The sequence below is a fragment of the Grus americana genome, chromosome 4 (genome assembly GCF_028858705.1).
Source record: "Grus americana isolate bGruAme1 chromosome 4, bGruAme1.mat, whole genome shotgun sequence".
Classification (NCBI taxonomy): domain Eukaryota; kingdom Metazoa; phylum Chordata; class Aves; order Gruiformes; family Gruidae; genus Grus; species Grus americana.
In genome coordinates, this window is record NC_072855.1 from 30,788,440 (window position 1) to 30,814,216 (window position 25,777).

General features: G+C 39.5%; 2 protein-coding genes across 11 annotated transcripts in view; both read left to right on the plus strand.

Moving 5' to 3' along the window:
• Nucleotides 1-2,586, plus strand: part of CEP135 (centrosomal protein 135) — a 35,086-nt gene extending 32,500 nt beyond the window's left edge. For all 3 annotated transcript variants that reach the window (XM_054823157.1, XM_054823159.1, XM_054823160.1), the window contains 3 exons: nucleotides 82-186; nucleotides 584-730; nucleotides 1,907-2,586. In XM_054823157.1, coding sequence (XP_054679132.1) covers nucleotides 82-186; nucleotides 584-730; nucleotides 1,907-1,928 — 274 coding nt within the window. In that variant the 3' untranslated portion in view covers nucleotides 1,929-2,586. The remainder of the gene's footprint in view (nucleotides 1-81; nucleotides 187-583; nucleotides 731-1,906) is intronic.
• A 4,943-nt stretch (nucleotides 2,587-7,529) lies between these two features.
• CRACD (capping protein inhibiting regulator of actin dynamics) overlaps nucleotides 7,530-25,777 on the plus strand; it is a 132,570-nt gene continuing 114,322 nt past the window's right edge. For 2 of the 8 annotated variants that reach the window (XM_054823165.1, XM_054823163.1), the window contains exons 1-2: nucleotides 8,310-8,649; nucleotides 8,806-9,046. The gene's annotated coding sequence lies outside the window, so the exon portion shown is untranslated. Of the gene's footprint in view, nucleotides 7,661-7,963; nucleotides 8,083-8,105; nucleotides 8,250-8,309; nucleotides 8,650-8,805; nucleotides 9,047-25,777 lie in introns of those variants that run through there. The other 6 variants (XM_054823164.1, XM_054823170.1, XM_054823168.1 and 3 more) reach the window with 5 other exon arrangements.

Sequence of the window (25,777 nt, forward strand, 5' to 3'; positions counted from 1 at the left end):
TTTTATCTTGCTCTAATTCATCTTAGCTCCTAGCTGATAGCGTTCAAAGAAAACTTTGTTGCTTGTCATGACTTTTTTTAGAAGCAGCTATAATAGAGAGGTTCCGATACTTCGAAGTAAAGTTGCACAGCTGCAGACCGACTGTGACGTTTTAAAAAGGCAACTGACAACGGAACGATTTGAACGGTAAGATACTGTTTTTTCAGTGAGGTGACTCCTGTCATTCCTCCTTTCTTGCTTTTCAAATTGTTGCTTTTTTCTATAGTGAGGAACTTTTATGGAACATTGTGTTCCTATTGTCGTGTAAAATCTAATATTCTCATCTTAAAAAAGAAAAAAACCCACTTATACAGTTTCTGAATTCCCTCGTAAATTTTGTGAGGTTACCATTGCATCTAAAAAAACCAAACCACCTTCTCATGAAAACAAGAAGAAAGTTCAGTGATGTTACAAGAAAACAAGGCTCTTTGCAAAGTATTGTGAAAATCACCAAGTAAAAATATGGGAAAAAAGCTACATTTTCTTCCTTTAACATCCTCCAGTACCAAAGTGTTATGTAACTGAAATTGCTATCTGTTGGTAGAGAGCGTGCAATTCAGGAAATGCGTCGACATGGTCTCTCTACATCGTCATTACGTGCTTCACCTCCTCTCAGTTCAACATTAAGATCTCCCTCACATTCTCCAGAACGTACCATTGTAAGGACAACTGATCAAGCAACAGCTGAAAAGTAAGCAATTTGATTTTAGCAGATTGTTTCTGTTTAGGAGATAGTCTAAACTGTTTCTAAATAATACTTTTTTAATGGTATGAAATTCTTACACACTTTAGGTAGTTCTTCTTTTGTTGACTCTCCTACTATAAAATATTGATTGGAAACAATAGATGCAAAGTGCTCTCCAAAGATCATATAATGTAATGGATTCCCATTCCTGTTTTTGTTAATGGTCTTGCACCAGCTGACAGCTTCCAAATATATAGCACCTGCTTATTATTATCATTAATTATATCCAAATATATATTGCCAATTTATTATTGTTAATAGTTATCTCCAAACAATGCATGGTTCCTATTAAAAGAAATGCTGTGAAATTCTCTCAAGTACAGCAATGAAGGAAAGACACTGCACAGGAGAGAGTCCAACTAAAATGCATTTGAACCCTACACATTAGATGAAACTGCCTCTAAAACAAGTGCATAAAAATAATTGCAAAGCAACATTTTGACTGAGATAATGATAGATAATAAATTTCTGAGGATGAATGTCATCAGTAGAGAATGTCTTCAGTCTTCTTTGCTTTACAGTGAATCCCAAGAGCAATAAAAATAGTCCAGTTGCTATACTTGAAGAATACCATGTAGCGAACTATTTTTATCTTACAATTTGTGTACTTAGTTTTAACAATGACAGCTCTGTACCATATCTTATCAGAAAATATCCCATTTTTGTGAAGTACGTATTTTTAAAGAAAGTGGGTTTTAACAACTGAATTCATGTGCAGTTTAATTTTTTACTATCTTGCCTTTTAAACCTATCAATGGATTATTGCATTGGAATGATCGCAGTAGTACTATCACTATCTTTCACCCTACTTATTCCTTCCTGGTAGCTTACCACAGTAAAGTGTACTCTGTAATTACTGTGCTGTAGTGGTACAACTGTCTTTTTGTCTAGTCTGATGTAATCTTCTCAAGAAACTTTCTCTTCCTCATCGCCTCACATTTACTTTCTTAAGCATTTGATTGATGAGTCAATGAACTGAACGTAGAGTTTTAGATAATATGCTAATAGTTGATATTCAGAAATTACAGAAAAGAATATGAAGAATTATTACTTTTTATCCTGATATTCATTAGTAAAATATAATAGATAACTTTATTCTGAAATTTTCATTTTCTCCACCAGAAATGTGAGCTTCAAGGAATAACCAGTACCGGAGCAACTGAAGCATTACCTTGTTTGAAGGACTTTTTTTCTGAAAATTATGAAGGCTGACTTGTATTCTACCTCTGTCTTCTTCAAATCAGTGATTACCTTTGAAATTTCTGAGAACTGGTGAAGTAATCAACTTTGCAAAATTCTGCTTTCCCATCTGGCTGGGGTGACTGGTTTTTGCTGGCTCTTTGACAGGTTTTGTATCAAGGCTGGCTAAGTTTTGTTACTATTTTGCAAACATAATAATTATAAGAAGGAAACGAGTACTTGGTATGACAATCACTTGTTTTCAATTTACTATTTTATTTCTCTTTGCTTATCTCATGCGGTTACAGAAGTTTGTTCATCATAGTGTGAGCTAACATAGACTAACACACGATTGTCTTAAAAATGCTGAGCCAGTGTATGTGTTATGCTCATGACAATTTCCCATGTTTGGGTTTTTAACAAGTGTTTTCTGTTTACAGGTCATTCTTTGAGGTATTTAAAAGTATTGATTATCTATTTTGTGAATGCATTTTGTTTACTGTACCTCTTAATAAAAAAAATCAGTTATTCTTTATTAATGTTTTTGTCATCTAAAAACTACTCATCTCCTTTTGTATAATCTTTGTGTGAAATTGCATTTTAAATATTATCCCAATATTAAATAAAAAGTGAAGAGAAAAAGGATATTTTTAAAGATGTATTGAAATCCTAATTATAAAATTAATTCTAAAGTATTTTATATTCAAATTTTTGAATCATACCTGTAGATATTTTTCAAATGTTGGTTTTAAAAGATCAGAACAAAACCTGGAATCCTTCACACAGTTAAGCTCAAGCTGTTGGAGAGGTGACATAGGCCTTTATGTTCTGACACACATATAAGGTAAATGCAGTGTGGACTAACCTTTAAAATATCTGGCGTATTTAGCAGAGGAGCATTTCAGATCTAGGCTGTGAAGTAGGATGCGATTAGCAATCACCATGTTATGACATGCTCTTAAAGTCCGTCTGTGCAGATAATTGTGTATCAAATGATTCTATTCAAGAGCATACAGTGTTCTGATAATTGCACACCATTCATGCTGACGTGGCGTGCATTCATAGGTATCGTGCAGAGGACTAGAAGTGGGAGGATGTATTGTTGTACATCCTTGCACTGGCCAGCAGGTAGTGTTCTGCTTGCCTAGTGATGAATGAAAACTCGTGATTACCAGCTAACATTACAAGCACCTCTAAGGTGTAAACAACATTAAATATTAAAAATATTTTTTTCGCTTTTAGATTTTGTCTATTTTGCACTAAGATTGTTACAGTTAGAAATTATAAGGAATATTGTGTTAACTGGAAAAATTGTCTCATATTAATGGATAAATAATTGCTGTTGCAAGCTATATAGATATATTTTATTTTTCATATATTGTATTTTGTCAGTTTTGTTATTTAATATGTGTCTATGTGTGTGCACTGACACAGGCAGGACACAGGAACAACCACAAAACCACAGATGAAATGCAAAGAGTAAATTTATTTTTGTTACCTCTCGAACTGGGGGATCTCCGGAGCAGCGCCCGGGCAGAGGCGCACAAGTGGGGACGCAGGCACCGCGGAGCTCGGTCCTTGCTAGAGAGTGAGTTACCGAACCTGCTGCTTTCGCCCGTGTATCAGGGGTTCACGCAGGCGTAGTTTACCACTGTGCTTTGATCTTTCCCACCGTGGACAGGAATCTCAGGCGTGTTCCATAGGGTGCCTCTGAGTCTATCACAGGCCTATGTTATCTGAACACAGATGTTCTACTTGTCAAGCACGCAAGACTAAACAGCGATTAGTATGATGTATGTGTTTTTCTATACCCCAGCTGCAACTCACTTAAGCATGTTTACAATCCTTCTTTCCGTTATTTCCCACAATATGTATTAATTTTTACTAATCAAAACCAACTTGGAACACCCATTCAGAATTACCTGAAAATACTTGTACCACATGAGGCTTCTGAGCCACTGGAAGGAATTGTTTATTTAAAGTGGGTGCATCGCATGCTTTTTACTTTTTAGGTCTCTCATTGGCCAGTTACAGGAATGGGGAGATCTTCATCTCTAAATGTTGCTTCCATATTAATACTGCTTGTAATTAAGTCAGTAGTTTCCACTGGTGCTAAGTGACATTAATTATTCAGGATGAAGCAGTTCAGTAAGAATGAGAAAGGAACTCATGTTCTGCTCTCGATGTCTTCAGTGGTGACGTTTAAATATCTTATTTTGTATATAAACCCTTTTACAATGGAATCTGAATTAAAAAAAAAAAGCAAGTGTTCCGTTTTATTGAAAATACTGTATTTCATCTTAACAAAAAATGTAAATTTTGACATTACAATTAGAACCACAACACTTCAATTCTTCATAATTCTTACATGAATATCAGTTATGAAGAATTAGCTGATCGTTGAGCAGAGGTGGTATAATAAAACTGGTGTCATTTCGATGACCAAAGCCTGTGTGGTTTTCTAAAACTAAAACATTACTAATATTGAGACTGTAGTAAAGCTGTCATTTTACCTTCTGTTACTATTATTTTATATACATTTTGTAAGCAACTAGAATAAAATATTTATACAACTTTGCTTTAAAATCAAGTATTTCCTTTCGTGCAGTACAAAACCAGCATGAATTGGTGTAAGATTTAAATCTGTGGACTACCATATATGTCATGTATGAAACGAGCCGTATGTGAGTCGATGTATTAACGTGAATCTCCTGAACTCGGCTCCAAGAAGCATCTGTGCTGTCCTCACCCTCTGGAAGATCATAAGATCGTGGAAGCCTTGTGACCTGTTTTAGTCCTCAGCTGGGTTCAAAGTAGAGTGAGGCAGACATTAAATCATTGCAAAAGTGTTCTGTCCTCAGTTGTTATCTGCAGGTGGGGAAAAATAACATTAGAAAAATAATAAAGGAGAAGCAATAATCGTTGGGACTGTGTCTCAGCAAAACGAAGAAAGTGTATTGTCAGAAGCAGAGGAATCGAGACATTAAAAAGGACAGTTCTTATCAATTTATGAAAACCTAAATTGCTCAATTAAGCTTGTCATAATGTGTTTTTAAGAAATTCTTAGAATTGTTTTTTGTTGTTGTTGTTCTTACAGTATGTCCCAAAAATTTATATAATTAACCTGAAGTTAAATAAACAATTCTAGGGTTCAGTTGGAAAACCCAATTTCTTCTTTTTTTGTCACCCTAAGTTTGAGAAACACTGAGATTCCTATGTGATGCTAATTTTAAAACTTTAAGATTATGGCTTCAGTCTTAATTTAAAATATTTTATGCAGAAATTGGTGGACATGTGGCAAGCCTGACCTATTCCAACACTATTATTCTTAAATGCAACCATATGATCATGATTTTGGGATTTTTTTAAACTATTCTTTGGGACAGAATTTTATACTTTCCTCTTTTTCTCTGCTAACAGTGTAAGAAACTAGAAGCTGTGCAAGTTGGGGGTGTTCAGCTGTGAGAAGAGAAGGCTCGGGGCAGGGGGGGAACATCTCCACGTACATAAATACCTGATGGGTGGGAGTAAAAAGATTGAGACAGTCTTCTCTCAGTAGTATCCAGGGAAGGTACAAAAGATGATGGGCGCAGATTGAAATACAGGGAATTCCATTTAAACATAGGAAAAAAACGCTATTTTTTCCATGAGAATGGTCAAACAGTGGAACAAGCTGCCCAGACAGGTTGAGCAGGGGGTTGGACTAGATGGTCTCCAGAGGGACAACAATTCTGTGACTCGGGGAAATTTTCCTCACAGTGGTGTGAATAGGTAAGTGCCTATCCAGCTGTAGGGAAATTGTCCCTTATTATCTTTGACTTTTTTAGAATTATGAATATAAAAATAATTGTATTGCTATTGTTTTGTCTCAATATTAGATTTATCTACATCAGAGCTCAGGTAGATTGGTCAGTTTTGTAATTTATCACATGACAGTTGCCTATCCCACCTGTGTGTGCTGCTAGCTCAGCATCCTCCGAGCAGAGGTGCTCCGCCAGGTTTGTCAGTGATGCGTCCTTTACAATTTTGTGATGATGGTGCAGGAATTAGACTGTTTGCTTAAACTAACTATGATGGCAAATGGAAGAAAGTGGGGAAAAATGAGAATTTCAGTGGCTTCTTCCCCTCGGTTTTAATACTGCTGAGCAGGGACAGCCGTCTTTTCCTGAATACACACACAGAAATGAGTTGCAGCGTGGTTAGTCAGCCGTGAGTAAGTCAAGGTCTGCAGAGGCAGATACTGCTCTTTGGGGAAGATTTTCATTGAGCCTCTTAAGTCCAAAGGAGCACATTGACATCTGAGCATGGTTTTGTTTGAAAAGAGATGTGTGGGTTACTGGACTATAGCTGTGCATGCAATCTTTATCTGTACTCTTTTGCTCTGCATAAACGCATAAATAAAACATGTTGAATAGGAGGCAGGGACTCCTCGGCTTGCTCCTTGCTTTTAAGTGGTGTATTTGTGCCACCTAGTGGGCCCATGTCTTTTCCAGCGATCATGGCACATAATGGGGTCGAGTTTCTTCACAGAAATTCTAGATGCATCTGCTAAACTCAAAGTGAAAGAATTGCTAATAAAGCCATGCCTTCCTGAAGCCCAGCCATCACTTTGCTGCTGAGGTTTGTGACTGCATCGCTTTCCAGAAATTGTCAGTTCTTAAGAAAAAAAAAATCGATTTTAGTTTATTTTCTCCTCCAGAAAAGTGAAAAGATCGGCCTTTGTCAAGAAAGGTCTGACGTCATTGAGCAATTTGACTGATTTGAAGGAATTGGCAAAGACTGGATTCACCTCATCTAATGGCTACTTTTAAAGTTTTCTATCTGTACCACCCAATTCTACCGCCTAAAAATGTGTAAAAGTGCTGTGATAGCAGCAAAGCAAAACACAGCAAAACTCCTGACTCTTTTAAAGGACTGCTGCAAAATTCAGCTCTGGTAATTGAGGTGGTTAGTATCCATATATTTTGGATATAAATATATCTCTAATTGCTAAGGTAAAGATACTCGTTCAATATACTTAAGAACCATCTAAATACTGAATCTGGTGCATGAGCTTCATTTCTGAGTTATCTGTGCCCTGTATACTATGTCTTTAGTCGTGATTGGACTGGAAAGGGAACAGACCGCACCTCTCATAGCTTGTATGAGTGGTCATCCCTGGAACACTGCAGGTGAAAAAGTGATTTCTAGCAATTAATATGTATTCCAGAGTCGTATAGCTAGCTTTTTGCACAAATATCACTTTTGACTTAGGAATTTGCTGAGCTGCAAATCACCAAGGAATGGGAGAGTATCAGTAAACACTTGCCTAAACTTACATTCTTCTTTTAAAACATCCAGTATTGGGCATAGTCAGAGACAAAAAAAAAAGTGTGAGAGGGCTTTTTAGTCCAACCCATCACGGATGTCATTTTTCTGTAAGACCCAGTTCCTTTCAAGAATAGCAGAAGGCCCGCTTCTGACTGGGCCAAAAAGTTAAAGAGCAGGCAGGATCTAAAGCTGTATGGCCTTTTTGTCCCGGGAACATCTGAATCTGGAGCGCTGGCTGGGAAAACACATCTTCCTCAGCAGTGGAAGATCATGAGTCACATAATCAATTTTGGTTCAAAAAGTGGCAGTTCCATCCAGACTCTAAGTGCAGCATCTGATTTTACTGCGTTGTCCTTGGGAAACTCTGGAAAGCAGTGTCCGGCACTGGTAAAATCTTGGTATAGATAGCTGAATTGGAAGAGTGGGGCCCCAGAAGAGTTGTTACAAATACCGGATTTAGGGGCATGGGAAAGAAGGGAGGCTGTGTTGGGGAAGAGCTGATTTTTGTTCTGTAGTTCCTCTCGTTTTATAGTAAATGAAGGGGATAGATATTTGCCTGGTTACAGCAAGGCGCTGGATTCAGACTTTGGTCTTGCTATGAGATGAGAACAAATTAGGGTTCAGAGCTGGGGTGCAGCCAGAGCCGCGGCTCTCTCCCGTTTGGGCAGTGCAACGCGCGGCGTGGGCGCTAAATGGTGCGAACATCAGCGGGATCCCGCTGAATCCGGATAAATCCAGCCTTACCCCATCCTTCCCAACAAAAGGAGCCGGACGCTAGCTCGAGGGCTGAAGGCAGGGATTCGGGAGAGGTGCGGGCTGGGGCTGGGGCGCGGCGCTGCGGGGCGCCCGTGAGCGGTGGCGGTGGCCGCACTGCCATGGGGCGGCATCCGACGGGCTGGGCGGCGGCGGCTGCGGCACCCCGCGCCGGCAGGAGCCACCGGCTCTTCCCTTCTGGCGGCAGGGAGAGGCAGAACAGGTAGGACCCTGCCGCCTCCCCCCTCCCGCGCAAACGCCGTTGCGGTACCGGTAGCGGGAGGGAGCCTGGCCGCAGCCCGAAGCATCGCGGGCTCCCGCGGCGCTCCGCATCCCGACCTCCTCGCTCCGGCAGCGGGGCTTTGCCTTCGCTCGGCGCTCGCCGTGCCCGGGGGAGCGTTTGCCTTGCGGGGCCGCCTGCTATTGTGCTGAAGGCGAGGGTGTGCGTGGGTGTGTGGGCGTGGGTGTGTGCCCGTGTCCGTGCCGCTTTGTGCTGCCCCTCCGAGCCGGTTTTTGCTACATGTGGCGTTTCGCTTGTTAACGCCGACGAGGAGCGATCGCGGCGGTGTATAACGCGAGTGGCGGGAGGATGCACGGGGAGGACAGCCAAAAAAATACCCCATGTAAGTAGTTACCTACCGACGTTCAGCTGCCTTTGTTCAATGAGAGGGGTAAGGAGGCGTGCGGGTGGTTTTGGGAAGGTGCTACTTTATCGCTGCCGGGGAATTCAGTGGCTGGGCTGGTCCTTTCAAATTCCTTCTATTTTTTTCCTTTGTTAGCGTCTTCCCAGAGAGTCCTGTGTTCTTTCAGCTTTGCTGAAAAGCAGGAGCTGTCAGAAAGATGACTTTGTTTCACATGATGCTTCTCCAGAGCAGCATTGCTTTGTTCAAGCTCCAGTAAGCCATTTATCATCTAACTGCCATCTCGTTTTAATGAGCTATGAAATCTGCTGCTTTTCACGGTTGAAAGGCAGTGGTACATCGCATCTGTTTCTTACCCTTTCCTTAAGATCTGGAGCAGGTAAGCTAGAGGTAATATTATTTTGCATGGGAAATTGTTGTCTCACACAATCTCCTCAGTTAGAAAATGTCTATTTTAGAGAGAGAAATATGTGTAACGCAGATCTTTTCTATGTCATTAAGAGATTTTTAATGAATGAGGGTTTGAGTTTTTTAAATAATTTTGCTGGTATTAACGTGAGTCAATTACAAATCTGCTTCTCTGTGGTTGTAGTACACAAAACATTATTATGCTTCTGCTCTGTCATTTTAAGTGTAAAAGTGCCCAGTTAAAAACGTAGTTCAAGGGGTAAATAGAGACCTGGAAACCACAACTGTGCATCCTGAAAATTTAATATGCCTGACAATAATGGCACTGAAAGTGATCTGCTGTTGGGGGATGGGGCCACAGAGAAAGGGAAGAGTAATTTGCAACCACAGGCCTAATAACAGATATTCTGTCGATAATAGATATATAGATAATACAATTTGTCATATTCCCAAACAGATTTTCTGTGCGTACCTTAGGTGGTGTATAGCAATTGTATGAGAAGAGCTCTTTTCTTAGCGTTTGAGCTATTTAAGCTGCCCGACAGCAGTAACATGGAGCAGGTCCTGTATTTTCACAGGTTAGAGATGATAAATTGGAGTTAGAACTGACTTTTATTTGGTATTTATGCACACTCAAGAAATTCCCATCACCGAAATAATTCTAATTGCACCTCGCATAGATAATTAAGTCTTTTAACTATATCGAAGCATTGATCAGTGGGCATAAACGTTATTGTGAGTTTCTTCAACAAAGCCATTGATATTTTTTAATATAGGCAGTAGTTAGCAATTCTGCATATAACTTACTTTACGTGGTTTGAATCCAGGTCAGGAATTCATCACATTGACAAATCCAGCTCTTCCTTGGCTGCTATCAATTTATCAGATTAGAGGTGGCGTTTGGTTTTGAATATTTCATTGCAACAATGAGCTCAAATTTAACACTGTGAAGTGTACCAAAACTTTATACGAAAGTGATTTGTGTATTTATTTATGTCCCATATGATGATAATTACAAGAATTACTTTGAAATCTTAAATATGACATGTAGCAAAGAGATTGCTGCTGGTTGTTATTGGGTCTTTTTTTCTCCAATAGGAAAATTTATCTCACAGCATCCTGTTCTAAAATTAGGGACCCTTTTCAAATATCCATTTGGGCAACGCTGCATTTTAGAAAGAATTACTTCACACTTATGAGCAATGATTATTTTTTCCTATATGCTGTATAACGGGATTTTCAAAAGTGCACTGGTAGCAAACACAGTTGGTGTAAAGTATGAATGTCTTGCTGTCTTCTGTGCTAAGACATTGACTTTTTTCTTTTTTTCTTTTTTTTTTTTTTCCTAAGTTTGTTCCTTATAGGTCTTATTTTGGTCCATTGTCTTGTGAGGTTATGCAGGTAGTAACGGTGGTGAATTGGTAATACATTAGGTAAAATCCTTTTTTTTTTTTTTTTTTTAACATCCAGTTCCTGAAAACTTAAACAAAATATATTTACTTTTAAAAGGGACTGTTACTTTGGCAATAATATTTCATTTTAATTGCAGATACTGAAAAGCTGCCTTTTTGGTGTCACACTTCTGATTACAGCAATAAGAATAACTTTTGTGGTTTCTTCTGCTTTGCCTCTTAGTCACTCTGTTTTGCCAGGTATCTCAGTCACTGAAAACTGATATATCTGTGTGAGTAATGTAGCTTAGGGTTATTTCAAAACATTCCTACCGTAGATGTGTCAGGTAAGCTCTTTTAAAATAGGAAATACATGGCATAATAAGTGTTGACTGAAATGTGATGATGAGTTTATGAATATTAATATATTTGGTCGTTGTTTTACAATGAAGTCTAACATCGACAGGATTTTTATATAGACAGTGTAAGCTTAAATGACTGTGTTTTGGCCTTTTTATTTCCTCAGAAGCCAAGAGAAGAAAAAGACATATTTTTTTCATATTCTGAATTATTCATATTTGAAAATCGCTGACTCTGTTAGGAGGGATTATTTCCCCCCCCCAAAAAAAAAAAAATCAATGTACAGTCCTTATTCCATGAAGGCCCAAATAAGTGAGTTATGGCAAATATGGATAAGCCTGCTACTGGCATGTTAGAAAAGTACAGTTGGTTTTTTTTTTTAGAGTCAACAGACTCAGGGCAATCTAGTTGCATAATAGCTTCCATCAGCATGATGTAAATGTTGAGATGCTCTAAACATCTATATATTGCCATTAATCCCATACACTTGAATAAGATTTTAAAAAGTTGTATGACGTGCCCGTTAGAATAGAATTTATTGGTTTTGAATAATGTGATAGGAGGCACCCTAAAGTTACAGTCTTAACTTTAATTACATTGGTGCTTCCACTGGAGGGGCCAAATTCTACTTTTTTAATCTATTATTTAAATCAATTAGTGATGGATAAAAAGTGTGTTTGTTTCCATGGAGACTCTGGGAGTTCTGTCTTTAGGAAACAATGAGTTGTTGTGTAGATCTTACATTTATTGTTTCCCATCACTTCCTGACGGGACTTTCACTCCTTTTGATTCTCTGCATTGCATATCACACGATTTCTTTGTGCAAGAACTAAAATATATTTTTTCAGAAGCATACAGCACTCACCCTTACTTCACATTCAGCACTCACACTCATATTGATGAAGTCTTACAAAGAAATAAAATTGACTTGTAACAAATAATTTTTAATTAATACTGTTCAAGAGCCAGTTTGTCACATTGGCTGAAACACAGTGATTTGTTAATTAAGTATGTTGGAAAGAAAAATGTAAAGATCTTGCTGCATATTATCCTGGGTAAGTGGCTTATGCTGCAGTTGTGCAACGCATCAAGTGAAGATGATTCAGACGCTACTATAAATGTATAAAGAACATCAATATATTTTTAAACGTAGTTCAGTTTCTCCTTTGTATATGCATGCTATATGCCAAATTACAGAAATACAAGTTTCATGCCTCTAACAGGGCCATTTAAGAAAATGTAAAAATACATTTAAGTCATATTCAGCTGATTTTAGTTCATGAGGCTGAGGGATGTAGCTAAGTAAGGGTAGTTATAACTTTTCTGTTGACTACCTTAATTTGTGATAACCAACACAGACAGTCAAATCAGTTAAGTCAAAAATTTCACATCCCAGCAACGCTTTGAAATAGTTAAGGTTATCATTTTATATGATAGCACATACGCAAAATTTATTTTCTTCACTCTTATTGCCTTAAGAAAAACTATATGAAAATGATCCAAATAAGTAAAAGCTTCCCTTGCACTTTAGTGTTCGGGTGTGCGAAATGCTGTGCACGTTGCTGACCTGCTTGAACATCTTTTTCATTACTCAGTACGTTTTGAAAGTCAGCAGACTTGGGCAGCTTCATAAAGCAGCTCAATCTAGTGATTTGTGGTGAGGCTTCTGTAGGAGGATGCTGCACGTAAGAGATTACGTTTATTGTTAAGCTGAAATGTGGAGGGAGTGTGATGAAAAGAATTGAACTGAACCGTACAAGGTACTGACTTTCATGTTGCTCCTCAAAGAAAGTTGATTTTCTTCAAAGTAACATGCTGTCTTCCTTCGTGGCCTTTAATAAAGCCATGTTTGAAACTCTTTAGCACAGGGGGGGAGAAAAAAAAAAAAAGCAAGCACAATTACAGTGATCTGTGGAACATTTTGGCCCAGAAGAGAAAAATAGTCATAGAAACCCACGTGAATCCATAGTATCTGTGGGTATCTGTTGGTGCACGTGTGATATAGCTGGATTGAGTGGCATCATCTGCCAACAACATTGAACTGTCTTCCCCATTGTAAAACCTCTTTTCTGTTGCTTATAACTTTGCCAAATTTTAACCATGTGGGCTGCAATTCATCACACGTCTTTATGACTCAGGCTAATTTTTGTTTTAATTCAGCCAAATGATTAATTGAGAATTAGATTAATTGGTTTGCCTTGTTAAAAAAAATCCTAAGACCTTTTGGGAACATGGTGTTGTCATTTTGGTTTGTATCTGGGCTCCAGATCCTGCTAAGGCAGTGTCGTGTTGTCAAAGATCTGCATTTTTACTGTCTTCATGAAAGCCTGCCCAATTTTTCTGTCTTATCTGTTCAGAATATTGTAGTTTTTACACGCTCACCTGTGAAAACTTTAGCAGACAAAATGAGAGATTACATGTTTATTCAACACCCAGTACTACAGAGTATTTTCAACAGTGACCTCAATGGTGCTTGCTACATCTACAGTTGACATCTAATCGGAGAGGGACTGTGAATATACTGGAGACTCCCAATATACCAGAAGCCTTGACAAGTGCAAACTGGGATTGTGAAAGTAAGAAGATGACAAAGAGCCAAGGGAGATGAAATCACGTGACTGGGAGAGTCACGTTGGAGCCTATGGAGCAGAAGTAACTGAAGGTTGGAGGAAAATGGCAAAGTCTTTCTTCTGAAGATTACACGGTCTTCTAAACCTTAACTGAGAGCCCAAGGCTGTGTCTTAGCATTTGGTTGGGGTTTTTTATTTTTATTTTTTTTGACAAAGGGGATCGCCAAGTTCACAAGTGACAGAAAGGAAGTGCGAGAACTAAAGTTCCCGTTTAAGGATTTAGCCTGTTTGCGTCTATCTATTCTAATTCAGTCTTTAATGACATTACTGAATTTTCTTTTGCTCACATAACCCAAGCTTTCACGAGTGTGCAGAGTGGATCTGCCCTCAGTGGGAATCACGGCTGTGCACTGAAGAAAGCTGTGGTCTCTGGCATCTGTGGCATTTATTGTGGAAGCAGGAAGATATCTGGAGAAATTGAGGCAGAAGGTGGCTTAATTAAAACATTTTTCACGCACCCAAATGAAAAGCTTAGCTAAAGGCACCAAAAACTAATTAAAGCTTGCTATTGCAATTCTGACTTTTTTAAATATTTGGTTTTTTGCTTCAGTGGGTAATAGTGATGTACATAAAAGATCAGGTCCTAATTCTCACCTAGGCCAGTGTGAAGCATTAGTACCTCCCTAAACCTTGCAAATGACATGAAAAGGAACTGCCTCTTATGGCAAGAAGATCAAAAGAGCTTTTGCTTCCCATTTCTGCTTTTAGTGGAAAATGAGGCACTTTTTTGCAAGAAGACATTTTTTCATACCTTTCTTGAGGAGAAATCTTGTACTTGGACTTCGCAGATCTGACAGAGTACGTAAATTGCTAAGAAAAAAAATGAAGCTGATTTTTCTTGTTGTTTCAGGATCCTGTTCCAAGCTTGGTAGATATTTTGCAGTAGCCTACGCTGGCCCATCTGGAGGCCATAATGATGAATGGTCAGCCCAGAAGCTTTGGCAGTCATTGCTTCATCCGCTGCTCGTGTTTGGAGGAAGGACAGGCATCCTCAGTTCGTACATGTGGGTTTTGATGTTCTTCCCAACCACCCCGTTCCAACATCCCCTGTTGACAGCGCAAGGGTGGGTTGTACTAAACAACCCTGCTATGGTTTTTTTCTGGCAAGTAGATTAATCTTTCAACCACCCACACAGCCTGCTGAACGCCGTCACGAGTTACTGGGGTCTGGTATCCTGGTACCAACACCTGATATTTGACACACTGCATGCTTCGGGTGGTTGTGTTTCCTCAGATAAGATGGGGGGAAAAAAAGTAGGTAAGCTTTGGAGCACACAAACGTTTCTTCTGATGCGAAGTAAAGGCTCCTGGGATTACATCCCCTCGGACACCTGCCTGCTGGAACACCCTTTCCAGCATCTAAAGGATGGATTCCTGCTGCCGTAAAGCTCACTTTTCCTGGCATTCTTCAGGAGCTTTTCCAGCCAGAGGCTGTGCCAATAAAAGGCAGCTGTGCTGTAAGCCAGAAGGGTCACTGAAGTAATTTTTTCTCAGTCCAGGTGTTTCCATGGAACGATCCTATATTGTCAGAGCAAAAGAGAAGATGAAGACTCATTTGTGACTGATAGGACACCGAATATTTTTATTTGTCAAACAGAACGGTGACAGTGGCATTAGCTGTTAGATCACGTTTGGTATCATTTTATCTGCAGCGTGCTTATTTACAAATTGCAGCTTGACTGGTTTGAAAAATCATCTTCAATTTGCTGTAGTCCGAATTCAAAACCGGTACAGGCTAATACCATTTCTGCTGTAGGTGGATCTCAGACTCTCTTCCAGGGTATTTGTGACAATGGTCATCCATTTCCAGGTGCGTGGGATGACTCCTCATCCTTATCAGCAGTGACTGACTAGCAAAGGGCAGTTCTCCGGGGCACGAGTAGAGCTTCTGCAGCTCACTCTCCGTGGCTTTGGTTCTTTGGCTGTCACACTGAACGTAAGAAACATCTCATCTAATGGTGCACCGCAAGATGGGCTTTGCAAGTATTGTCGTAGATTTGATGATTGGCAGCTGAGTTGGTGATATGACCACCGAGGACTGGAGGACATACTCTGCTTACTTTGCTTACACTTGATGTTTTGTCAGCACTGCCAAGACAGGAACCTATGCTTATGTGAACATGACTGCATATTTAGCTGAACCTTGCAATATACACAAATTTGCAAGTGTTACATTTGGCTTTGTACTGTCATGACTTGGAAAGACTCTTGGTGGCAGTTTGATCACAATCTTGTGGTCAGATTTGAACTCTCTTTCGATTATGGGAAGTCCCATCCAATATTTTGGTGGGAATGCCTCTTTATCCCTCACCCTCATCTCTTCTTTTGTCAAGAAATTATTGAGACTTGGTATCTGTTCATCCAGCACCAGGACATCAAACAGCAATTTTGACCTCACAGGACCTGTGTGGTCCATCAGATGATCTGAATCACTTCAAGCCAATGGACCATGAGTAGGACAGCATTTTAAGAACTGAGATTTTAAAGTCAGTCTTGTTTTCCATGGAGACAGAGGGATAAGGAATGTGCTGCCCGTGGGTAATAGCGGAGTCAAAGGGGTTTTTTACTGAAGAGTTTGTTTACGTATGTACACTGAGTATGTGAATGTGCATATAAGACTATATACCTTGAAGAAAGTCCAGTTGTAGGTATGTAACTTTCTTTTCCATCTCCATCGATTTTCTGTGTACCTCTACATCACTTAGGACCCCGTGTGAACAGGTTAGTTTAAATTCTGTGTTCTTCAGTTTGTCGGTGCCACAGTTAGGAGTTTTACCCGATTTTAATTAATTTTAATTAAATCCAATTAATAGAATTGCTTAACATTATAACTGACTGCAGTCGACAGTTGTGTTTTAAATGTGTCAATAACCACACAGCATTAAGTAGTCTCAAAAAAGCAAGCACAGATATTTTAAAATGGACACCCAAATTTAGTGACTATGTTTTTACCATAATTCCATGTGTGGCTCTACTTCTGCCAACAGGACAAAAGCATCCTCCTTGCTTCCAGGGTGGTCTGCCGTGTTGACTCTTCCCATCAAGATTTCTTTGTCCCAGTGACCAGTCTGTCTCACTGGCCACTTTTGATCTTTGGGGACCTTTAGCTCTCTGAGATTTGCGCTCTTTGATAGTGCTCCTCGCTCGTGGCACAGGGCACGACCGACCGCGGGTGTCTAATCCCACTTCTCCCAGGGACCAGACTCACACAGTTTTGCCCAGCCACACAATTGAGTCGCATATTGAATTTGCCACGCACATTTGTTTTTGCAGAACTTTATTGCACGTGGCAAGCGTAACAGTATCCTCTAATGCACAGCGGAGTCCAGCCGCCAGCAGTAAACCCACAAAACCCAAGCAATGACTCTCCATTGCGTATATGCAATCAGTTCTTTACAGATTGTATCATGGACTCCGCTGTTGACTATGATCTTTTATTGCATTGCTCTTACAAATTTCAATTCATTACTTTTGCCGTATGCAAACTACTAATGCAAGTTCCCCACGTTAGCAGCACCATTAAGTCTTTTCATGTTATGTAGCTGTTAGAAGGTGTCATTCTTAAGCTTGCCCCTACTTCAATTGCACAGCTATAATAAGTAACATAATTTTATATATTTCCTATATAGAGATATGCTTTATAAATTATAAATATTCATATACCGTAGATCTGCATCTAGATCTGCATGGCTAGAGCCTACACGAAGCATACTGATGATACAATACTGACTGCACTAGAAAGGTTTGTGAGGAAATGAATCATTTGTTCTTCAGAGCAGAGCATGACTACTGTGTGGCAAATCAAGCCTTTGTTTCTAAACAAGAAGAAAAATGTTGCCTAACTGCCCATTAAGTCAGCTTCAGTTTTTCTATTCTCTAACCTGTTAGTACTTATCTCATGAATAATAATGATTTTAAGTAATGTTTTGGGTGCAATATCATGTGCGTTTGTGTAGCATTGGATAAATTTGTGCAGTGTTTTGCTTTTTTTGGTCAATTTGAGGCTGTCAAGTAGATGTCTCCTTTATAGCTGCTGTCTATAATTCACTTTACTCTTCATCTTACGTATTTTCTTTATGTGGGCCATGAAGGCCTCAAACCTCAGAATGAGTTAACAACATATGAACATTTTTATTTTTGAGAGACAGCTAATGTTCTAAATACCTAAACTGACACGTTTAGGATTTTCAGAAAAACTTCATTTTAAAATAAGATTTAAAAAAAATTAATAGATAACTCTACATTTGAAGGCAATTGAACTAGATTCCTAAAGAAAAAGTATTTCTTAAAACAAACGCCAAATCTCAACCTTGTTTTCTAGTAGGAAAAAAAAAATCCAATAAAACTATTGACAAGGCTTTTTTTAATATTCACTCCAGCTTGGCAGTGCTCTATGTTTTAAGATACAGTACTAGGTTCATAAATTAAAGCTTTAGAACATTGTAAATTCAGCATTTTCAGATTATGACGTTGCTTTGCCCACAAAGAAACAGAAGGAAAATGGGGATAATAAGGGAAACACCCTAGGAAACTCTTTTGCTTGGCTTTAACTTTTATCTTTCAGTAAATCAGTTTATTTCCCTTCTATCCTCTCTTCCAAATGAACAAACACACCCCCCACTCCCCAAAGAATCCTTTTTTCTTTTTATGTTGTTGTTGTTGTTTGTTTTTATCTTCAACAAAGATATAAATACAGAAAGAATTCTAGCATTAATAGTGATTTGCAAATGTAGAGTCTACATCTGTGGTTCTAATTATTAGGACCTGTTAAATTATATAATAATGTATTCATTAAAATATTATAACAGAGTAAAGATGTGTGTATATATGAATACACTACTGTATCGTTAAATATGATGTAATAAATAATATAATTAATGATTATTCCAAATAACATGTTAGGTAAACCACTTCATAGGCCACAATTTCAAGGACCAGCACTAGCCTGCCTCGTGGTAGTTCTGCAGTCCCTGTGCAAATATCAGCCTTACAGCACCTGCTTAAAAAGCCACCTCGCTGCACTGCCGTCCCAAACCGCTCGTGCCAGGGAAGGGGATGCTGTCAGGGAGCAAGGCTTCACTACGTGGTCACCGGTGCTTGCAGGAGCTGCGCCAGGTTTGCTTGCGGAAAGAGGCGCAAGGAGTACGTGTTTCTGTCACATACTTCAAAAGCGAGGTCTGCTAGAAGGTGGTGGGCTCAGCTCGGCACCTGGGGAGCCATGAGTTACTCTTCTATCTATGTTTCTATTGCTTGAGGAGCGTCAGTGGTCTCACATCTGAGAGATTTGGTCCAGAGGGAAAGGTTGCTGGTGCCAGAATTTAAAGGAATAAGGTAGCTGTACCGTCCCAAGTAGACGGTGGGTAAGACCTGCAAATGGTGGCAAGACAAGTGCGCTTCGGGACTGGTGCCGGGAAGGTCTCTAGCAGCGTTCAGTCGTTCAAACTGTTATCTGGTGACCTTCACGTGTGCCACCTTGTATGTGTTTGCTTTTGGCCTCAGTGCTCTACGGATGGAGCTCGTGCTGAAATCTGCCTGCGCTCTTCGTGCCCTCCGGGACTGCGGTGCCAGCTTTGCACTTCTCAGCAATTAATTGCAATTACCCATTGTTCTCTTATCACTTAAAAGTTTCAACTCTCTCCTGTGATTTTAAGCCCAGAAGTTTCTGTTAACCTGTCAGTCTGCAAACAAAGAGGCCGCTTGGATTTCTGTTTTATGCCCTTTCCTGACTGCAAGTGTGATTGTTTTAAGCCCTGTTAATTACATTTGTAGGACCATGCTGTGCATTGATGGTCTCGGTCAGCAGAAAAGGGGCAGCTTGAGCTTTTTTCCCAAACCACCTTTTAAAGTTGTAGGAACAACTCATTGTTATAATGAGTTATCAAATGCCAATCATTAAACAATCAAATGTCAATAATTAAAATTTCCATAATTTATAACGATAATATTAATAACAAGTATTCAGTGGTGTTGCATGGCAAGTGATAAGCTGCATTGGTTAGTATTATGTAGTGGTTAACATGAGATGGGTAAGCAAATCACTGATGTCAGACTTTTCCTAGGGAGGTAAGAAGCTGAAGACATTCATTTCTTTGAGAAACTTACATCAATATATTTTATTTTTAAAATACAGACTGATTGTACCATGTGCTGGCATCTTGTAATCTTCTGGAATTGGTAACTGAAGAAAGTGAGCTCTTTCGTTCTTCTACTGTTCAAAGGTTGCCCTCCAAAAAACATTCTAGTGATGTTTACCTTTGATATTTCTGTTAAACACTACCAGAGATCCCCTGTGAAGTGGGAAGCAGGTACAGATGGCTGCAAACAACTGCAGGTATCTAGTAGCCTGCTCTTGACTTCTGATGAAATATTGGGTTTTAGAGCAGCAACGGAGTCACACCAATATGTTGAAATAGCTACGTGGTGAATCCAGAGGTTAAGCGGCCAGTTCCTGGCTTTGTGGGTTCGGGGATTTTAGTAGAGGAATTAATGTCTTATGGCAACTTTGAGCTTCAGGGAAGCAAAACACTACTGTCACGCACTGTCAGGGACATTGCCAGCAAGGATGGTCAAGTTGCAGGAATTTTGCAAAACACCATTAAACTTAAGAGTATAAGAAGACTCAGTTCCTTACATATTTTGGCATCGCTTTCCATCTTCTGTTTTGACCCTTTCATCCTTTTCTAGAGAAGTTTGAATGTCTCATAAGCTGTGTGATGATTTTTTTCCTGTAATTACTTCTGCTAGTGTTTTATTATTTCTTAGTCATTTTTGCATAAATCCCTGATCAGAGCTGATACTGGTGTCAAGTACAACAGCACGCATGTACGGATCCTAAATATGGGTGACGGTGGCAGCAACTGTGACCTTTGGTTTCCCTCCTCATCGGGTGTCTTATGAACCTGGTTAGAGGGGCATCTTGCACTTGGGTAGACATCTGCCTCCTCGATATTTTTTGTTGGGCTTTTTTAATATTTTGCCAAGATCTGGAAAGCTGCCTGGTTAGTTACGTTAAAATAACGGCAAAAGTAAATAAATGAACTTGCAGATGGTTAGTAGGTTTAAAAAATAGGGAGGACAACCTCGTTGCGCATGGTGATGTGCAAGAAAGAGGATACAAATTTGGGGTGTTCTGTCTGCTCCTTCATCCTCCCCGTGTAGGGAAAAGCATGCGGACCTCTCGTGCAGTTGAAAGCCACGTGTACTTGGTGCGTGCAGTCACGCTGGGGAGGGAGCGGCACGCAGGCACAGAGGCTGGGCCGTTAAAATAGCAGTTTGCCACTTTCGGTGATTTCCAAGGCAACCTCTCGGTCTGCGGTGCTGAACCTGGATCGCCCTGATAAATGTATATTTATTTTACACATGGGCAAAATGCAGGCAGTTAGCCATAAATGACATGACAGCTTTCTCACTTAAATGGCAAAAATTCTGATCTAAATGTAACGTATAGGCTACACCTCTGTCCTTGCGAAGACCCCCCGGTGCTGGCACAGGCAGCTGCTGGCCCAGTTCCCCGATATGCCGTCTGCTAAAAAGGTGGTGAAGCCCTGCCGAGCGTGAGGGAATGCCGCTGCTGGGATGGCTCCACTGGTCAGCGGGTTCTATCCTCCCTGTAAAATGCTCTGTTAAGTTTGTAAAATATTAAAAGGAGAAGCAGCACGGTGATGCACATACATTCGCTTTCTTGGCAGCCACGTTATGTTGTCTCCACCTGACTGACCATGGTACTTTCATCCTTTCTCTCAGTTGCTGCTGTTCTTGTAACTTGTGCCTAATTTCTTTTTTTTTTTTTTTCCTTTTTCTGATGAGGGAATGCATAAGATTTTGCTAATGTGCAAGACATACTGTCTCGTTCTTTCAGTTTTCATGCAATCTAGTCTTAGCATGGAGATTTCTTGAAAAATAATTGGTATTCATGTTTTTATTTTATCTTCTACAAGCTGCACTAATATTTTGCATCTTCCCTGGGATTCCAGTGTTATAATGTTCAACATCATTAATAGTTTTTTTATTTAGCAACAGACAAATAAGTCCCTCATTTGCCTTGCAAAATATTCTTTATTTTCTAAATATTTAAAGAACTAATGTTCAATGACAGTCATTAATTCTGCCATACAAACTTTTTCATTAGTATTTTGTATTCTTGATGTATACATCTGTTCTACGCCTAGGGAGATGGGTTGAGTTAAAACCAAATCATTTTTCTAATGGAGGAAACACTGGGACTGACTCTGTGAAACTCAGGTTCGTTCCAGTGCTTTAGAGTGTAAATAAGCACCGCGCCTCACGGCAGACTTCACAGGAAGGATCGAGGGCAATAAAAATGCACGTCTGTTCACAAAGTGGATACTTTTTCTTCCTTTTTGTATAAAACACATCTAAAGGGGGAACGCAAAACTGATTCATGCTATGAAATCAAATGTTTTCACTATAGAGATTATTTGTTCTTTTTCTTCATATGAAAACACTTAGGAAGATGTTGTAATAAAATATATTTAGTGCCTAAGGCAAATCTAACTCTCATTGATTATCTGTCTAGTGCCTGTATTTTTGCTGAACTATTTCTTAATGCATTAATACCATGCTTAATACACTGGTACCATGGCTTTTTGGTATTATAACAAGAAATGGTTTGTAGGTTAATACGTGCTACAGTGATTTGATGTTTTTAACTCTAGTACATTATGTCAGATAATAGGTTAGTAGGGAAGAATATTTTGCTTAAGGAAAAATAATTTTTCTCTATAAATTCTAATGTCTGCTAAGGAGACATAAGAATAGAGAAAATTCTATGTATAGAATATATAAAAAATGATATAGAATATAGAGAATAATTTTTTTTCTCTATAAATTCTAAGGTGTTAAAGGGATACTAAATTTACATTTTAATATTTCACATACTGTAACAGACGTCCTATTCATAAAGCCTTTTACAATGTGTCCTTGAAACACTGTTTTCATATCTGAAGGACATGAAGGGCATTCTCTCACCAACATAGGCTATTTAAGACATAGGCCTGGTTTTAGTAGTCTCAGATAATCATAAGGCTAATGTGTAATAGACCTGTCTACCAAAGGCAGTAGCCAGCACTGCCTTCTGTGAATAGTTTCCTCATCACCTAAACTATTACTGTGTCTTGTAAAATAAATAAATACATATATATATATATTTAAATCTGTTTAGGTGTGTCTGTTTCTCAAAGCTTTTTTCTTTTGTCATGGATGAAAACCTTTTCAGCCAAGGCTCATAAACTTCTTTCAAAAAGCAAGTAGGCTGTACCTATTCAGATTCTCCTCACCTTTTTCCTAAAAGTAACAGATTTTTTTTGCTCTGTGCTTATTCTTCCTACATCTGCGTCTATTTTTAACTGTCATTAGTGTCATGCCAGTTATTGTCATCATGCAAAATAAGAAACAATATATGAATATTTTCTCCAGCAATATAAACTACCTTTTCATTGCTAGCGAAGGGGAGATGATAATTAAACCTTTCAGATTATTTGCAGTTTCCTGTAGGTAAATGTGAACTCTAGCTGATCTCCAAGTCGGTAGGACATAAAAAAAAAAGTTCCAGTCCAAAAATCGTGCGACTGCTTTAGAGTCTTCCTCAGGATCTGGCTTTTCAGCAAATAGGATGGGCTGTCCCGATCCATCCAGAAGAGAGAGCCTTTCTCTGCTTATGCAACGGCTGGGCAGTGCGCAGGGTGCCATAGGCCCCACAGCCAGTCTCTGCAGGTACGGGCAGCGCTGTCCTGGCACTGCCCGGGTAGGCAACCCAAACGACCGGCTCAGCTGCCTCCACATCTGCAGCTGCCTCGGCTCCAGCCTGATTTAATTGAAAGGTATCATGAATATTTTTTATTTCATAGAATGGTTTGGGTTGGAAGGGACCTCAAAGCCCATCTAGTTCCAACCCCCCTGCCATGGCAGGGACACCCTCCACTAGACCAGGTTGCCCAAAGCCCCATCCAACCTGGCCTTGAACGCTTCCAGGGATGGGGCATCCACAACCTCTCTGGGCAACCTGTTCCAGTGCCTCACCACCCTCACTAAAGAATTTCTTTCTAACATCTAATCTATATCTACCATCTTTTAGTTTAAACCCATTACCCCTTGTCCTGTCACTGCACTCCCTGGTAAACAGTCCCTCACCATCTTTCCTGTAGGCCCCTGTTTTAGCTCAACCTATTGAAGTTGTTTTGTAACTGATCTAGGTTACACCAAAATTAAAGTCCATACACTGGTTATTAATGTTTTCCTTTTCATGCAAAGCTTATCTATGTGTAGCTTCAAGAAAAGCAATGCAAGTGACTCGGGACATTAAGTTGACAAATGAGGAATACCAGGTTGGCTGTGACCAAAGTCTGATAAATGCAGAACTGTGGGTTAGAGTCATATGCCTTTCTTGTAGTTTTGGCTTTCACACACTTGAGTAATTTTAGGTTAGGCAGTTAACCACTGAGGAGTTCTGCTTGATTATCTGTGAAATATATGCAGCAACATCTGTACTACTTCATCTGATAACTCAACAGTTTGATTACATTGTTTAATGCCTTTGCGCTTCTAGGCCAAACAGAGTGATATGTTGGTGGTGTATAACTGCAGTCCACAAGAATAATTTTCTCTTGAAGACATACGTAAAAGCAGAGAGGATCCTGAAGATGTTCTTGCATCTTGGGTTATATGTTTGTAATAAGCCTGTGCATGCATGTGTTTAATATGCATGACAAATTTGTTCTGGTAGTGTCCAAAACTACCAGCATGGCCACTTACAGCAATGAGGCTGGAACCGCATTGTGCTAGGCCAGGAAAACACAGGTTTCTCTCGTCACTGTGGAAGATAATAAGACTTGACTCAGATAAGAATTCTGGGTTTGCAGATGAAGAGGGATCTGATCCTTGCTGGGACTTGCAAGAAGTGATGTCTTAGCTGTGACAGTCCAAAAAAGATGTTAAATTTACTGTCTAAAATAAACAAGAGGTCACAGTGATATGCCTGGGAGCAAGAAGTCAGTTTTAGGCATGCTGACCTCAAGCTGACTTTGTCTCCACAAAGAGGAAACAGAAAAAGTTGCCAACTCTGTAAAAACTATTCCCTTGCCCTGCTGAAGGATTCATGAGTTGGGTAAACAAATCTAGATTAAGGCAGAAAACTTGGAGTACCTGCCTTAAACTCAGAAGAGCATTGGAATTTCTGAAAACTAATCCCTAGCTTACTTATTAATTAATTTTCATGTGGGAACAAGGATCCCCTCTTCATATCTTCATAACAAGCCTGATATATTTTCTTGCCTACATAATATTCTGTCATACTTTAGGGCTTGGTAAGTCTTTGCTTAGACTTGTAACAGTAATAACAGTGATGTACTTATTTTTTGCTCAAGAATTTCCAGTCACTGGAAGATTAGCTCAAACATCTGTGCTTTAGCTTGATCTCCAAAGCCCTCTTTCTGCTCTGAAATGGATTGCAATGCTCCCCAGGACTTCAGTGGAGCAGTGTTGCTGTCTAGTATAAAGATAATATTTTCACAAGTATGATGCATCTAGCATTGCTGGACTAGTGGTACACTCCCTTTTGCTTTTTAATGCCTGAGACAACCATCTAATGTATGTAATGTAATGAAAAAGATAAAGGTCTGAAAAGAAACCGGTGCAAGACAACGAACGAGTAGAGTCCCACAAACTCAGCTGCCCGTTGCAAATGAAGAGCTTTCAAAATTGTGGGGAGAATCAACAGACTTTATAACTTGTATTGTAGCCTGTTACTGGGTTTCTATGACATTTTTTGTGCTTCAGTGATTTGCTGTGCCCATTACAGATGAGATGCGGCGCACTACAAAATTTGGCAGTGAATGTGTAACCTAGCTGTCAAAGGTAGGCTTGCTGTCAGGCAGCTCCACTTTGCTGCGCGTGCTCTCCATCCACAGCGATCATTTCAAGCTGGCTGTTTGCAATAGGAGTTGACAATATCTAATGTCAGAAACCAGTTTTGGTGTTGAAAACGGCTATTGTGCTACGCTAGACAACAGAACAAGTCAAGTCACTCTGTGGCACGAGATTCTGCACTGTATGACAAGCTGGAATCTAAATAAATATATTCTGTCACCCCAAGGAAAAAGTCACTATGCTATTTATATGGGCTATGGACTCGAGCAGGATATCACTACCGGTGTCAAACATGTGTGATGTAAAAATTACTGGTTTGCTTTCGGTGGGCAATTAGGTTGTTCAAGCCTTGTGTTTGCCTAAGCTTTTTAAAAGGTGATCAGCCTTACTCAACAATTTACCAGTATTGCCTGTTTTCCATCCAGATAAATATGAGGC